This window comes from Magallana gigas, chromosome 2 (assembly GCF_963853765.1).
Source record: "Magallana gigas chromosome 2, xbMagGiga1.1, whole genome shotgun sequence".
Lineage (NCBI taxonomy): Eukaryota > Metazoa > Mollusca > Bivalvia > Ostreida > Ostreidae > Magallana > Magallana gigas.
The window spans coordinates 23237137-23254805 of record NC_088854.1 but is presented as its reverse complement, the minus strand read 5'-3'; the positions used below and the strand labels follow the sequence as shown (position 1 = coordinate 23254805).

The window sequence follows — 17669 nt, the reverse complement described above, 5'->3', positions numbered from 1 at the left end:
TGTTTTATACAGTGGGTTAATTGTCGCATCCGTGACAGATAGAGTACACTTCCCTCTATCGTGCAAATGTTACAGCTGTACTAGTATTCATCAATTACCCGAAAGGAATGTTCAATATTTCGTAATCAGTAAATGAATCCTTGCAGATTATTGATCGGCTTTTTTAAGGGCATGACAGTAATTTGGAAAAATGTAGCTTCATCAATTGCATCGTTTAATTGATGTGCGTCTTCCTTGGTTTTAGTGATATAAATATTTGTACTGATTCGGGAATAGTAGTATGTTTGTAAAATTAAAGAAATTGCTGCAATTTATCATATTCGTTTCCCAATCACTTAGATCATGAATGGATAAAATTATAACAGAAAATTTTAGGGAAAAGACGTCCCTCTTTAGACAACCTGGTGAGCCTTGGCTCCCCCGAGCTAACCATATTGATGCCCTGCTTAGTGCAGACGCCCGATCGACATAGGTCGCCGGAGAGCAGGACCCCCGTCCTCAAACCGTCCACCAACCCTGACCTCCAAGTAGCTAGATTACAGGAGCACGCCACTACTCCCAGTCAATGACCACACGGCAGATTCTCCTCATGAAGTTCATCTATTGTATCGTTTTTGTTCTTCAGACTGAGTTCGAAAACATAATTTTGTATTTGTTAATATGTCTGGTGTACACACATATATTTTTTTTATTTAAATATTTTGTGTATTCTTTGAGAACGCCTTCAAGTTGTTGCCATTCAAAACGGTGACACGTGTGTCCGATTTATTTGCCGCTAGCTATGATAAAACATTCACATTTGAATACCATCGCCATATTACAAATAGAAACAAGAAATCATATTGACGCAAGCGTCAAATGGGCCGCAAAAAATATAATTGTTGTATGAATCATTGGTTGTTTACATAAAAACACACCACAAAGAAGAAAATAAGAGTTGGTACATGTACTACAAATTTTAGGGTAAATTTTAAGATACTTTCAGCAACTTGTTTTAAAGTTTAACAGTTTACTATTATCATAAAGAATCGAGTTCGTTAATGTAAGCATTTCTAACGGTAATTGTATGATCATTGCCATAGTATGAAGTAATGGAGAACACATTGATTTGTACATTACTCTAATACAAAGTTCAACTTATCATTTTTCTCTTGGAGACTATGTATTTCAAACCATTTTGGTTGTATTGTATTGAATGAAAACTTAATGCATCAGTTAATATATGATTTCAATGGACCACATGATAAAATAGAAATGGATTAGTTCAAATTTTCCAGTCAATTCAAATTTTCATTTCTGTCATATTCCTGCGTAAATAATTGATATAATGTCATTTCATGATATTTTCTACCACATTTTACATGGAAATATAATAAATACACACACAAAGTAATTTTATTTGACACGGCACCTAGAAATTCAAATAAATCATTTATATAAAATTTAATGACATTCAGGTCTTTAGCATGTCCCGCATACCGATCCCAGTGCATTGTTTTGAAAAGAATGAAGAACTCCGAAATTTTTCGAATAGATGATAGTCTCGATAAAAACGCACCAAACACGACAGTACTAAGTATGACATATTTTTCATTTACGAGTAAAACAAAAAATATGTGATATTTTCTTAAAGGCATAAAACATATTTCTACATGCATATCAAATAACGGACCGCCTTCCGCCCGTAATCAAAGGTAGAGAGTTTGAAAGTTTGTTTTCATGTTACAATTTCATTTTCTCCGATGTCATGTACAAGTACACGAAATTTCATTTGTTAATGTAAGCTGTAAGCTCTAAAATTTAATTCTACAAATATAAATTGATTTAAAATTTGACGATAACCATTTGTGAAACTTTAGAAGGCCATAGTTGCAGAAAATGATATATAGTTTAAATCAATGTAAAAGTGCCAGCAATGGGAAACAAGAACATATTTCAAGACAAGTGAAAAGCTGTCAATGTGACAGCAAACCGGGTTTTCTTTTATGTAAACTGTATCCATAATCCATGTCAACCCTTATCTTGTGAAATGGAGTACCCTACATGTATATGCAACATTTTGCCAAAAAATGACTAAGTTCAAAAGCTAGTATTTTTTTCATAAATTATCGGAAATCAAAATCCTAGCAATATGCACACCTCTGATATATGTACAAGAACAACTTCCTATCTTGAGAACTGTAGGAAGAGTTATCCGTACAATGAGGGTTCCCTATAAGCAATATTTTGCCAAAAAATGACTAAGTTCAAAAGCTGGTATTTTTTCGATAAATAATCGGAAATCAAAATCCTAGCAATACGCACACCTCTGATATATGTACAATTGATCTGCAAAAGAACAACTTCCTATCTTGAGAACTGTAGGAGGAGTTATCCGTACAATGAGGGTACCCTTTTGGCAGCCGCCCGCCCGCCATTTTCACCATTTTAATAACCGGATTTTTCCGTTAGAAAACCCGGTTAAAAATTTATAAACCTTTGTATCTCATCAATTTGGAGACCTCTTATTTTGTGAAGGTAAGTTTTGTGGCTTCAAACGTAACACAAGTGAAACCCACCCTAACAAGAGTTTCAATAGAAGGCTTGAAATATGAAGGTCTTCGATCAAGACCAGAGAACAGTTCAAGACAATAATTGCTAATGCAACAAGCAGCCATTCGATCAAACCAGAAGTGTAAACACGCCAATAGTGAAGTGACTCTTAGGGCACCAAATTATTTCCATTATAATGGTTAATCAGAAAACCTATACAATTGCAGGGTTTATTTATAAACAAAGGACAGCACTGCTTGTTTATCTCAAAAGATCATTTTCACAGTTGATTTGTTTTATGTTTAGATTTCTTTATTCTCTAGCTTTTTTCTTCTTATTATTATAAAAGTATTTATATTTAATGTATAACAATAGCTATTAACATGCAATGTTTAATATCAAATGATTGTTGCTAGTTTTTGTAATTTTAAATTTACTTTTAAAACACTACTACTTTTAGCAAGCACACTGAAGAAAGAGAGAAAAAAGAAAAAGACAAAGTCCAAAAAGTCACAAAAAGTCACAAACACCATCAACGAAGCGCGAAAGAATGTTTCTTAAAATGGTTTACTATACATGTACCTTAAAACAGTTTCTCAAAGCAGCAAATATTGAATTGATTATGAACGAATCGATATCAAGATGAATAAGAAGTATATATAAGTCAAGTAGACCAAAAATAAACATTTTCGCGGAAACATTTTCTTTGATTTATTTTAGTTAATAAAAGTCTCGGTGGATTTGAACTAGGGATCTGAGGTTCACAAGCCCGATATTTTAACCACTGACCGATGGTGAAATTCAATAAAATTGATCGATACGTCAAACAATTCACTTTTCAATCTCCATCTTGTGACGTTGTGTCATAAAAGGTGTAACCCTTAATGTAGTAAACTACATGTACCTTAAGAGCGAACTGTTGGTCAGCGTTCATCTGAACTTTTTGTCGGTCCTTTTATACACATGTAATGTACTTATGTATATCATACCAGTTAGGTTAGTTCTCCGCTACCGCTACATTTTACTTGTACTGATAATTTTGACATATTCTAGGATATTACCGATATCATAATATCCGATCTTGTCACTATGATGGTACCGATACTAAATGTCTACCACCAGCCATGCTTAAAGACATTTTTAAACTGACCGAGAGAGAAATCTTTGACTTCAGTTAGATAATTGACAGCAAAATTAGATTGTAAGACTCATCGATTTTCCGTTGACGTGTCATAAAATAAGGGATAAATATTCAATTTTTATAACGTATCATTTGGTAAATTGTTCAAATTAAACTTTATGAAATATGAACCATTCAATGGTGTTTAGTTTGGACGGTTTTTTTTAAACATTGAACATTTGTATTCAAAAGATAAAATTCATATTTTTTTAAAGGTTTACAACATCTCATTATGCACATTCGATTCTTGGCAAACAAACACAATTGATATTAATATAGAAATATGTTGAAAGTTGTGCATTTAAAACTCATAGATGAAATGTGTGACTTATAAATAAATCTTTTTTGTGCTAAGAAGCGTGTAGAGAAAGTGATCATATATATTCCTGGTAATTTGAAAGAATATTAACAAAACCAAATGGGTAGTCATTTTTTCCGTTTTAATTGTTATTGCATACTTTTACAAAGCTATCTCTGAACATATATGTTGAGAACGTCAGCTTTACCAAATTCTGAAAAAGATAAATTTTCAATGTAATGTTTACAAGCATTACACGTAATGAATGTAGATAAAATATTCAAATATTCAAAATTATTAAAAATTCACTGCTTTACAGTTTTAATTTATCCTCAAGCATCCTTTACGTTTCTTCACTTTATAAATTCAAAATTCGTATATTTATTGCAACACATGATTCTACACTAAGAATCATCTTACTCATATCATTCCATATTGTCATTTTTCCTTCTTTAGCATACAAAAACTGCGGGTATGGTTTTTGCTGCTCCCATGTACAAGGCTTAGAGCCATTGATGTCGGTTACAACTAACCATCCAGCGTCTTTAGCACACCCTCCATAGTTTTTGTTGATGAAAAATTTTCTGCTATAGCTAGTTTCTCTAAATTTGAAATATTTATTGAACGAGGTAAAATGATTTGCTTTTAAAAATAGTATGAATAAATGTCGACTCTTGTAAAGACACTATTAATACATAAGAAGTGTTATGAGGAATAAGCTTCTTACTTGTCAATTGAGAAAAAATTATAAGATCCACTTTTCTGCATGTCGGTCCAGCTTGTTTTTATGATCCTGCTGTTGTGAAACCAATTTAAATAGTTTGAACCTCGACCGTCAAACTCAATGAAGGCCATGGTTTTACCCTGGGTGTTAAACTCAATCTTGACCTGTAGATACAGATAATACATTTTTTTTACTTCGTTGAACTTAAATATACTTTGAAGCCTTCCTGCTTGTGCTTTGATTATTTCATGCTAAATCAAATCTTCTTTTTTTTTCAATGAGAGCATGCACATGTGGCACGGAATGACGCCAATTTCAATATGTAATATTTTTTTTTAAAACTCTCTATCATTCAGAAACGGTTTATTTTCCCTCCACCTTTATGCACGTATGAACCATTTATCTATTTACCATAGTTTCAGTATGATATAGAACATATCAAAAAATCATGATGATTATACACCTTTACCTTCTTAATATTCAGGCAATTCCAGTAATCAATGTAGGGACTTCTTAGCGTTTTCATATTTCGTTTATATTTTTCCATTCTGGCGTTAAGTGGAAGACATCCATTTTTCATAGAACACGGACAGATTCCAGATATGATGTCACAATTATTATGTCTGGTTTTCCATGCTTTTAAAACTTCCTCTCCATTACCACTCGGGGCATGAAAAAATAATTCCCATTTCCCTAATAAATTCATATTTATGAATTAGATACTTTCAATTTAGATATTAAAAAAATTGAAAATCAAATATTTTTTATTTCAAGTTTTAAACTCGATAAATTCATAAAAATAAGATGAAAATAAATTGAATTGAATTGAATTTCATGAACAATGAAAGTAGAAAATTGTAAATATAGCGAAAAAAATGTTGCAAAATAAATTATTAGTACCTTTGCATGGATTACTTTTGGTTGATACTTCAGATCCAAATACCGCAAACAAAATAAAAGTCACACAAAAAACAGACGCCATATTACTGTGGGTTGTTTTCAATTCGGATACTAATAATCAACCACAATATATAGAATTTCAATTTGCAGTGACTTGCAGTGCGCTTTGAACACAGTCTTACAAAACAACACACACGTCAACTTTATAATAAGATGTGACAGGATTTAGGATTGATTTTATTTTATATTTTATATATATTTTATATATATTTTAGTGTTTGTCGCTGAGTGTAGTTACTTCCTTACACAAATGCAATATCATCATCAATATGAAATGAATACTGAAAGTAGTAAATTTCATTATATATTCTTGCCAAAATCACGCAATTTTGGAACCAGGTTGCAAATCTAAGGTTAAGTTTCGGAAAAAGCCATGTTTAAATTGTTTAGAATGATACAGATGTACTACCCAATATACACCTTAAAGAGGCTAAACGATCAACAAAAAAGTACCTATATAAAACATATCATTATATGATCGATCAATTCCTAACTCCGTGATTGGCTCATATCCAATTATCTATAAAAAACAGCACATGCACGTGATCTAGGATGTTAAGTCTCTACATTGGACTAAAAATAGATCGCCCAATGAAATGTCGCGTTTCTTTTTTCTTTTTTTTTTTGGGGGGGGGGGGGGGGGCTATGGTTTCAAATTAAAATCTCGCTTGATAACACTCAGTTTGATATGAATGTATCAATTCGTCGCTAAATCACATAATAAAATAATTATAGCTGGGCTTTTTTTTCGATCAATACGATGATTTAACTACCCTTTAAGTAAAATATTCACCTTGCCTCTGGCTCGGTGAATATTTTAATTTTCAGGTAGCTGAATTTTATTGTAATGACCTAAAACAAACCCAGCAACAATATAGTGTATAATATTTTCCTATAATTGTATACAATGTTCTTCCTCTAAGGAGATATATTTATATACACGTATACAAATGGTCATGATCATTCAGCCCTTTAAAAGCTGGTCATGATATAACGCATTCTCTACCATGTGTCTCTTTCCTCACTGCTACAGATATCCCTTCTATGTCATTTTTAACTTGGTTAGAAGGATTGTATTTTGACACAATCAGTCTGTGGCTAAAAGCGTCTTTGGTTATACCAGATATTTTTTTTCTATTTATGATAAAAGAAACCCCGGAATCTGTCCCTCCATGACAGTGGTTCCATTTGAGGAACATCCCGATTCATAGAATGTTATATCCGAATCCTTAAAGGTCAGCGATCTTTTCCCTGCGATACCCCGAAATAGATGTCTGAATTTACCAACAATAGTGACCACAACGTTGTATCGCGATCCAGGAACTGTTTCAAAGGGCGTTGAAAGAAGCACATCGTGCATTTCATCCGATTCTACGCTTTCAAATGTCTGGCCTAGTTCTCTGACTATGGTTAATCTAGCATCGGTAATTTTGACATGAATATTTATGGACTGCTCGATAAAGGAACCATACACTACTACCCCATGAAACCATATTGGCTTTGAGGTTTCGAACATTATTGCATCTGGGCGACCCGTGTGTTCTTTTAGTTTTGTGTCAAGTTGCATAAATCGTAAAAGTCGAAAATACTCTGTAACTGTCCTCAAATCTTTGTCAAATTTAAAGTTCTCTTTCCTGAAGCTCCTGTCGGTAATGCACTCTGTGATTTCGTCCTTCTCTTCTCCGTTGAGTATTTCACTTTTTTCAACCTTATATTTAAAATATTCCCTTGGCATCAGAGTAAATCTAATTTTATATAAACTCTTTCCGAGTTGTTGCCTCAGGTTCCCATCTGTCGTTTCTAATTGTTTTTTCTGGCATTGAGTAGTAGCCCATTCCAAACTACATTCGTACAGTTCTTCCTCCGAAATATTTAACTCGTTCGACTTTAAAATGTAATCAAAAGCTTCTTGTCCAATACTGCGAAAAGCCCGCGACTTTAAGCATATTCGAGTTGTCTTGTTAATGATATCCATGGCTCTATCTCGCTTCTGTAATGCATGGGATTGAATAGCTTCATCCAGTAAGATACAAACGTTGTCGCAGTCTACTCCATCGTGAAGGACACTTAGGCAAAGTCGTACAAGACGGTAAACTTTAAACCGGCGAGCAACGGGGAGCAATGAAGTGGCTGTTTTTAAATCAAACGAAGCTTCGTCAGTGTAAAGATATCTACAATAAATAATTACGAATTATTAATAAAGAAACGGCGCACTGCAATAGCACAATTCACTCCATGGATCTCCATGAAAAAAATAACCATGCATGTTTTATGAATTATCTGGACTTCCTGTGATATACATGCTTTATATTCAGTGTTTATTTCATTATTTTAATGGATTCATAAATTAAGAATTGCAATATAGAGTTTACAATTACATGTATATTAGGAGTTTAAACATACAATAGTGAAATTACCGAACAAATCTAAGGAACGTGTCCACACTTATGTCAGATATAGTCATCTTAGATCGGAATTCTTCCGAACTTGGCCGAAGTTTCTTGAAAAATACTGGACTTCTTGCAATTAGAATCAGCCTATGAGCTCGAACCTCAACCTTTTCGGGACCAACAAAAAACGAAACATCACAGCCAATTTCATTGGTCAACATATATTGCATACATTCACCCAATGACCTGTCGCCTTGCCAATCCTGGTTTCTTGATTGCCTCGAGTTCAATTCAGAGTGGGCTTCGTTTATTTTGGTGTCCTCTTTCACAGGTGATGCAGGTACCTCGTTGTTGTTTGAATTCATTCTGAGAAAAAATGCATTTTTATCTGTTCACATTCAGGTACACCTACACACTAGGCAAAGGGTAAGTTATCTTCTCACATAAAGTTTGAGGAAAAAAATCATTTTGAAATGGATTTTATTTCTATGTATACAAGTATCTACGAATTGTACTAAAACATGAATGCCTTAATCATTATTTTTTGTGACATGGTATAAATGTTTTTGTAAATGTGTTCAATTTTATTTCAAGTCACCTGGTTACAGTCCATAGATAAAATGGCAATACAGTTACACAGTGAAAGGAGATATAAATTCAATTATTGTTGAACATTCGGACAAACAAAACGGGGAAAATTTAAAAAAAAATATTGAAAGACTTTATTCACTGAATATTCTAAGACATACACCTACCGCACAGGTCGAATTTAACCAGTTTAAACACTATATTTACATCTACCGAATAATTGCATGCCCCTCGATTTCTATAAGAAAACTGATTTCGATTCATATATAGCTGTTTAGAAACTGACAATAAATCTACCCGATTCAATTTTAATGAGTTCATTAATTGGTCGAAACCTCCAGGAACCTAAGAAACTGCTATAGATAAGTATGATGATGTCAAACTCAGATTCCCATAAGACGACTTGGCTATATTTCTTTTATATAACATTCATGTTGTACATCAAAAATAATTTATTTAACTTTAACTTTACAGACTCTTTAAGATCAGTTTTTTTTAATATGTTCAAAGTATTTTTTCCTGCAATGCCTCTACCTTAAGGTCAGACGACACGTTCCTCGAGAATCTTTTTTCTATCTCCTCGTAATAAAGAGTTCTAATAAAAAATATAAATTTTATAATTACTTTAAAAATGTTCAAAATTTACTTGGATTTGGTTACGTGTCTAGATGGTCGAGTGGTTAGAACCGAGGCCGCACACTACCAGAAGTGTATAGGCTATAGAGGTCGTGAGTTCAAAACCTCGCCCCGGCGGAGATATAATTATTATATAGTGAAATTCGCTGTGCTGTACATGTATTTATTTTTATATCAGCAATTCAAGTGTATTTTCAAGAAGATTATATAGGAAATTGCATAATCTAGTATTTTGCAGAAATGCCTGGTAAGGTACCCTAATTTTTTGCAAGAAAGCTTGTCAAAGTAGTAGTAAACCATTAACAAATTCCTGGAAAAAGTTATCTAAAATTGAGGAACGTGTCGTCAGACCTTAATATTAATATCCCGCATAGCTCACCAAAGAAAACATTTTATTGTTTAAATATAACAGGTTTATCCAATGTGGGTCACATTTATTACGATGTCGTATGTAGCAGATGATCTTTGGTACAGTACTTATGACTGATATCAATTTATATAGTCTATTAACACTCATAATATAAAACATGACAATGGATAAGAAGTAAATTGAAGGGGGAAATCCCCGGGGCGAGATCGCATTAACAGGAAACTGATCGTCTTTTAATGCCCCATTATGAACTTATATTAAATGCATCTTTGCATTAAAATTGATGATTTTCAGTCTGCCTTTAATGTACAGGGCGCCGCGGAGGTGAAACGTTCAGTTATTTGATTCTGTCCTATTCCCATCAGGGGACACGACTCGTACACTCTCTAGTTATAGTACACTCATGCATTACAAAGACGTCTGAAATTTTAAACTCGCTATTCTTGTTCGTCTTTAAAGAATGTATGCTAGATCACTTGGAACCATGACTTTCAAAGCAGTCAGTAAATCTCACCTGCTTTGAAATAAATTTTGTGAAAATCCTTATGTATATGGTAAGAATCAAAACTTTCAGTTATTAAAACAGTGAACTGTTATAAATTTAATTCAACGGGCTTTCAAATTGTAAAAAAAGGTTCTGCACTGGTAGGTCATTGAAGATTTCTTTGGAACAGTGCATGGTAAAATAAAATCTATCTAAATTTGAATAAAATCTATTTCTTAAAAATTGTAATTATAAGCTTGAACAAAACTAATTATATAAGGCTGGTTTAAAACCAAGATTTGAACAGTATAGGTAACCAACTTTCGGTTGAATTACGACTTAGCGTATCCTCATGAAAATGAAATAATTTGTGAAATTACATATTCGTATTTCTAACATTTTGCAATATTTAATGGATAAATGCATGTTCAAACAAATAAACATTGCCTTACCTGCAAGATAAAATAACACAGGAAAAGGTAACTCCAACACTTTTAATTTTTTTTTAGAGTTATCCTTCTTACACTTTGGGATTATACATTTTGACAGCAATCTCGCAGAGAAGAAAAGCGAAGATTCAAAAGCTTGCTGGTCTTTTTGTTTTTCGCGTGCATCTCTTTCTTGTACGGATTTTATTTCACCTCCGGTGAAAAAATGGGTATGTCAGAGCAAGAACCATGCTATTCATATCATATTTTGACCTTTCTCCGAAATTAGTTATCGTGCATCTATTTAAAAATTTATGATTCCTTTCGAAGCTAAATCGTGTTTCCTTAAAATAATCGGCAAATATAAAAAAGTAGTTCACATCGTTCAGCATAACAGTAACCCTGAATGTGGCCACATTTAACAGATCCACAAGGCCTTATTGTTTCATTGTTAATCATATGTATACATAATTGACCCAAATTCACCTCAAATATCTATTTCTAGGTTGCGAAATTTAGCATTTTAATCGGTTCCATTTTAGAGGTACAATATTTGATTGATGTACGTACACTATTTATATGCATACCTGTTTACACCCTTCCTTTTTTAAGTCGCAGTCTGCATGTTTGTCTGCAAGTTTGTCAACCCAAACACTGAAAAAGTGCGATGTTGTCAATCTTGAAGACAAAACAATATTCCTATCTGATGCAACAACAATTCTTTTTAGAACCAAAACACAGACGCATAACTGACAGGTTGTCAAGACTAGAAAGTAAACACGATGCCAATTTATAGCTCGTCTGAATACCTCTTCATTTCGTTTTATTTTTAATGAAGGATTATGTGATCGTCATAGTATATTTTGTTCAAAGCAGTATTGGAGATGAAAAACATTTTCTTTTATACATTGCAGTTTGTATAAAAAATTGAGATATATGTATATATATACTGTGGAATCATTAAATTTCGTGGGGGCCGATTTTCTTGGATTGCTTAAATTTTACAGGTTCGTGGGGACCTAATATCGTGTATTTATTAAGAGAATGTTAATTCGTGGATGAGAAATACCCACGAGTTCCACGACAATTGGGCCACCACGAAATCTAGTGATTCAACAGTGTGTGTGTGTATGTATATATATATATATATATATATATATATATATATATATATATATATATATATATATATATATATATATATATATATATATATATATATATATATATATATATATATATATATTATAATACATGTAGACGTGTGCTTTTTAAAAACTCAACATTGAAATCCATCTCCAACATGAGAAAAGTTTTTGTTATTGTACATGCATATTTACGATGTTCTCTCACATTCCTTGACAAGAACTTCAGTGCTGCATATTCGGTACCAGGTAAAGTGCATCGAAATTGGGCGATTATTGATATGTGAGCCGTATGGCCCAGTGCACTAATCGTAGATGTCGGCAATCTAAGTACATTTTTAATCAAATCAAAATAATACCTGCTGTCAGAATTCTTTAACTCCATTTTACAATTGTTTACAACAGTTCAGGGCTAAAAAAAATGTCAATGAAACCGGAATAATCAAAAGTGTCTCGTATTGAAAAGTTTTTCTTTTGATCTGTCAAGATTTAAATCTATTCCAAGCCCTGCTAAATGAATGCTTTATAAGACTATTTGGCTACTACAATTAATTATAGGAAGAAATGATATGGGTGTGTGCTAGTGTATGCAATTTGCACAATAATTCTTAACGGTGCAGTCTGGAGAACGCTTAATGAGTCTGCTGGAAAATTATGCAAAACTTTATTAAATCTGTACATAAATTAGATGCTTCTTTCAACAAAATGAATGTAACAAATTTCTGAAAACTAATAAAAAAGGGAAAACATTCAAGAAATGATTACCCGGAAAAAGATAATTCATCATAGTCAAGGTATTAAATAAATCGCGTATATTCTGCAGACCTACTTTTTTTTTTACTGGAATTAAACTGTTTATGTCGCGTAGTCTGGATTCTAGCACTGCAGTGTTATTTTGTTGAATTGGATATTGCTATTGGACACCTGTACCACAGCAGCAGCAGCCGCGAGGCGATTAACAATCAGTTTTACAGTCGATATATAAAAAACATTATGCTATTAAAATAGTTCAAAATACGACATCTTCCACTAACTGACTAAATATATGTATGGACCCAAAAGCATCTTAAAATAGCTGATACCTCCATTCCCTGCATGAAAACAATTGTGGGTTCTTTTCTTTTAAATCTTTTGGAAACATTTGGTGTGTTTGCACGTGCATATAATTAGAAATAATGATCTTCATTCATATGGCTTGAATAGAATATGTTTTCAATTAGATGTGTTTTAATTAAGGTACTGACTTTTTTTTTCCTTTTTAAGCGTTATGGGTTCTCACATTATAGTGTTACTAGCTCGTTTGCGTTTTTCAAAAGCCAAAAATATGATCAACATCAGCGGAATTTCTTGGACATCGAAGAAATTGACCGAGTAAGAACGGGAGAGGGGACATGAAGAAATGAGACATCCGTTATGGGTTCGTCAGTGGTATTCGATGAGATATAAACGATACATAGAGGTGAAAGTCAAAGTTTAGAAATATAAAACTTTTCTTTAACAATGGTTTTATTAAGACATATTATCACGTTCATAATTTTCTGTTTTTCTTGATTGATATAATTATTCGTTTTAAAGCTATATAACGTCAGGGCAAATCATTTTAATACAATGTCATTGCATTTCAAGAAATGCTTCAGTGAAAATTATTGAGTTTAATTTTGTTATTAGACTAAAAATCTAAAAAAAAAAAAAAAAAAAAAAGGGGTTTCAGTAAATGATTTATTTATTTATTTAAAGAAAATGAAAAGTCCGGTTCATTTGCATACTGACATTATAAGTGGATAAACCTAAAGCTATTGAACAATGCGATGAAATTATATATATACATTGTAAGAATATTTTCGTTAGTACACGTCCGTCTGTCTGTCTGTCTGATTATTATTCGTTAATTGATACACATGTACCTGTGTACAGGATACCCGAGCATTGACAGATATTAATATTGGCCGACCAACAGACGACAGTCGGCAGGGAGACCTTGTCAATGATCGGTCCCCGCCTGTTAATATACCGCTAAAAAAATGATATCCTATTTTTTGGCGATTTCAAAGGTTCCATAATGAATATCTTTGTCGTAATTGCATACTATTACATATCCCCGTCAGCAAAATGGAGAGTCTAAATCAAAACGAAATGGACCGAAACTCTAAAGAATCCAGTGTCTTGAAACTCGGGGAATTTATGACTGTCAAAGATAGTAATCTTCCTTATGTAACGTTTTCAGAAGTTCAATGAACGGCAAATAGGAGACGACATCGCGTCTCAACATTCCAGAGTAGGACAAGCTAATTAGACTAATTTGAATCTACATCATTTCACTGGCCGGTACAGCCGCGATCTGATCATCTACAATTGTCTTTGATCCTCCCGATAGGAAAACTTTGACCAACATTTTCGACAAGTGAAAAATATTATATGAACAGTTAACTCGCCCAAGAATACGCTCCAAAACAAATACTTCATTACAAAAATAGAAAAAGAAACAAAAAGGCCAGATAACGAAAGCTTTTATTAATCTTGTATGCATCAAATAGTTTAATCCGTACTTTAAATATTGTACCAATTTGAAGCCCGTACCCTAATATTAGAGAACGTGGTTAAAAACACGTTACACAAGTTTTTCGTGACGTCTCTCCATTTCGATCTTTAAAATTCTACAATAGTACTTAAACAACGGTCCTCCCTCTCCCCTTTGTGTATTAGTTCTCATAATGGGTGATAGGAAACCCCTCCCTCACATTATATATAGCGTGTTATTTACTTAGGGTAACGGATAAAGAGCCATGAATAATGAGTAGATTGAGAGTAAACAGTATCGCTAATTTCATCCGATTGAAAACACACCCATTTTTTCGATGTCAACAAAGAATTAGTGCGATTAACTTTTATTTCATAAGTATGTTATAAAATCGCAAGAAAACTCTGGACTTTTTGCTTTTCGTCCAATTTTACTTAAACCCTAATCTTAATTTTTCCAACCAACCCCCCTCTCTCTCTCTCTCTCTCTCTCTCTCTCTCTCTCTCTCTCTCTCTCTCTCTCTCTCTCTCAGCAGTTGCAGGAAACATAACCAAGAAAACAGCTATAGAGTTACGCCCCCTTATAATTGGCTTTTCGCAGCAGTAACTGTGTGCGACAATATCCTTCTTTGCGACCTATAAATCCATTTACTACGACAATCACTAAATCAGAAATTGTTCTGTGGGTAACAGATACATCATCAATGACATTATAGAAAGAATCATAATGAATCTCTTTATTATCATCTGTCAACTATTATTTACTTCCACTTCGTGGGGGATTTTATAATGGCGGTCTACCGAAAAATAAATGTCAAAATTTCATACAGAATGTGTCTGTTTCCCTGCTCTAATGAATGTAAGTTAATTTGACATTAATACAGTTACGTGCCGTTGTTATAATAATGGCATACTGGTAAATTAGATCTTATAACCCAGATGAATTCTTTCCTTTTCAAATTTTTGAAGTGAGTAAAACCATAAAAAAAAATACATTTACAAGTTTACATGTAGTTTAAACAGAAATTCTTCTAAATTTTTTAATTTTTATTTTAAAATCTTAGAAAACATAAATAATTACATTCAATAAGAACGTTCATCAACATACACGCGTACATATGCACCATAGAACAAAATTCAAACAAGATTGATCGCCTTTGTTTCAAATGGATTTATTGATCAATTGCTTTTTTATCTGAAGTTCAACGAATATTGATAGTCTTAAACTTACCTTTGATCCAACAGGGTTCTTTTACCTTGTACTTTGACCTTTTCAAAGTTATAGCGAAATAAGTAAATTGTTCCTTACATCTTGTTGTAAGTTTACTTTCAGATTTAGATTTAATATGTGACCTTGAAACAATTTAAATAGATATTGTAGTCATGACCTCAGTTAAAAAAATGTATTCAGGACCCACTGTTTAAGAAATGACATCTCTTAAAATTATAGATACACTGTCAATTTTGACCCAATATAGCCATATCCCTAATTCTCTCTCTTTTTTCCCCCTGTCATACGACCTTACACCAATTAAGATATTATTTTTAATTTTGTGTATAAATTTCTCTCTTTTTCAGATAAAACATAATTTTGAGTCGAATTTTGAATCTTAAAATTAAAATGTAAGAATAAATTTAATTGATTTAGAAATACGTCAGTTGGGTGTGAAGTTGTTTGAATTTTTATATATGCCGTTGCCTCGTTCAGTCGTAGCATATTCTAGTTATGACATTTCCCATTGAAGTGATTAAAATGAAATTTAAAATTCGTTCAAGGAAAAAAAAAACAATCAAAGTCATATAAGAGATATTTTTTATTATTTATTATGCAGGATAATGAACCATAAAAAACTTTAGAAATGCCTCAAACTAGAAACATTGACCTGTTTGTGGTAAATTGAACCATTACTATAGCAATAAAAAATGCAAACAGTTCATACATCTTTGCGAAACAATATTGCATATGTGACCCCAAGAAACTTGAATAAATGCTTTGCCTTCAATATTTTATTCTTATGTTAAGTCGATGGGCATTTAGTTAGAAGCCTGAACAGAATATGAGACATTGTTACAGGCTGTAAATCATCGCTGATTTAAGTTTTCAAAACAGGTGCACCCCGGAATGGCTATAGACACAAACAGAATGTGATCAGTCAACATTGAATCCATATTCGAAACTAGACTTAATTAAAGATAAAAGTCTCGTTTTCCATTCCTATCAAAGTAAAATGGTTCAAGGGGCTAAGTCAGCACATTACCCATAAAATCTATCTTAAATTTTAGACATGAACTTTTAGCCATACATGTTAAGTATCATTTAATAAAGAAAAATTCCATATGTTTTAGCTTGCAATTTTATATATTTATACAAAGGGTTTCTTCTTAAGGAGACTACCATAGTCTTACAATGGTAAAGCAACCACTCGGACCTCTCAAGCGTTGTATGGTATCAAATATGCTAAGGTTGCCTCCAAATGTTTCTCGTTGGTCAAACAAAATACTAGTAGATGATTTAACATTTTCCACGAAATTTGAAGTTAAGTTATGCCTTATGACAACTGCAATAATTACAGTTTCGCATTTGAAAGACAAATTAAAAGGGGAATAAAATAATATATATCACATGTAATATGTTATATTCACAAGTTGAATTATTTAACATTGTTGTTTTCCTTCCTTCCAAATAACTAGAAACCATAATTTTACCATAACCCATTCAGCGTGCAAGGACGATATTCTGGAGAACGCGTATAAAAGATATTCTTTCCAGATGTTTTCCGCAATAACTGTTATAATGTCTCAGAAAGACAGCCCGTGGCTATAGAACGCATACAATTGATAGAAAATCAATGTAAGATTGGGAAAAAATGATGTACAAACCAGGTTTTGTTCATTGCCGTCAAATGAAGCTGAAAAATGCAGGTCATGATATGGAAAGATTGGACCTTACGTACATTTGCACTTCTTTGCAGCATTAACGGTTATCTGTTGGGGGGGGGGGGATAGTCTTAAAGCGCAAGTTTTGTTCATGTATAATTCATGCTTTAGTTTAAAATTGATAATTTAGAATTATCAGAGTAACAAAGAGCTAAATATCAAAACCTTAATATGGAACATTCAAAATATGTTTAGATTATAACATGAGAATCTTTACCACAAAACTTCTATGTTTAGGATTAACAAGTCTGTGTAGTTAAGGTTTTCAAAACATCTTTTTATCAGTACCAAAGCCCGTAATGTAGGTGAAGGCAGGATATGTTTGTAAACATCCGGTAACTCGGTAAGACACCGTTTTGTGATAACTGAAAAATCTAGGTAGAGTGCCCTTGACTGGGTTAGAGATTAAAGGGTTGTGCAATAGCAACACATTTCGTAACAGATTACCTTGGGGAATTTTCAGAGTTGGTTCTTTTCTAA

The 17669-nt window shown here is 32.8% G+C and overlaps 2 protein-coding genes across 3 annotated transcripts; both read right to left on the bottom strand.

Moving 5' to 3' along the window:
* Positions 1-4138: 4138 nt before the first annotated feature.
* LOC105337979 (uncharacterized) lies at positions 4139-5831 on the bottom strand. Its single transcript, XM_066073417.1, has 5 exons — positions 5635-5831; positions 5204-5427; positions 4738-4898; positions 4431-4612; positions 4139-4224 (listed from the first exon to the last, which is right to left on the bottom strand). Exons 1-5 carry the CDS (start codon positions 5714-5716, stop codon positions 4181-4183), a joined length of 693 nt encoding a protein of 230 aa, XP_065929489.1. The 5' UTR covers positions 5717-5831; the 3' UTR covers positions 4139-4180.
* Positions 5832-6742: 911 nt separating this feature from the next.
* On the bottom strand, positions 6743-17207 carry LOC117686713 (BTB/POZ domain-containing protein 6-B). 2 transcript variants are annotated; one of them, XM_066075685.1, is made up of 3 exons: positions 17133-17207; positions 8112-8450; positions 6745-7865 (listed from the first exon to the last, which is right to left on the bottom strand). In XM_066075685.1, the coding sequence occupies exons 2-3, from the start codon at positions 8447-8449 to the stop codon at positions 6833-6835; spliced, it is 1371 nt and encodes a 456-aa protein (XP_065931757.1). In that variant the 5' UTR covers position 8450; positions 17133-17207; the 3' UTR covers positions 6745-6832. The 2 variants fall into 2 exon arrangements, with proteins under 2 accessions (XP_034318181.2, XP_065931757.1); XM_034462290.2 differs by lacking the exon at positions 17133-17207 and having other exon boundaries at positions 6743-7865; positions 8112-9353.
* Positions 17208-17669: the final 462 nt, after the last annotated feature.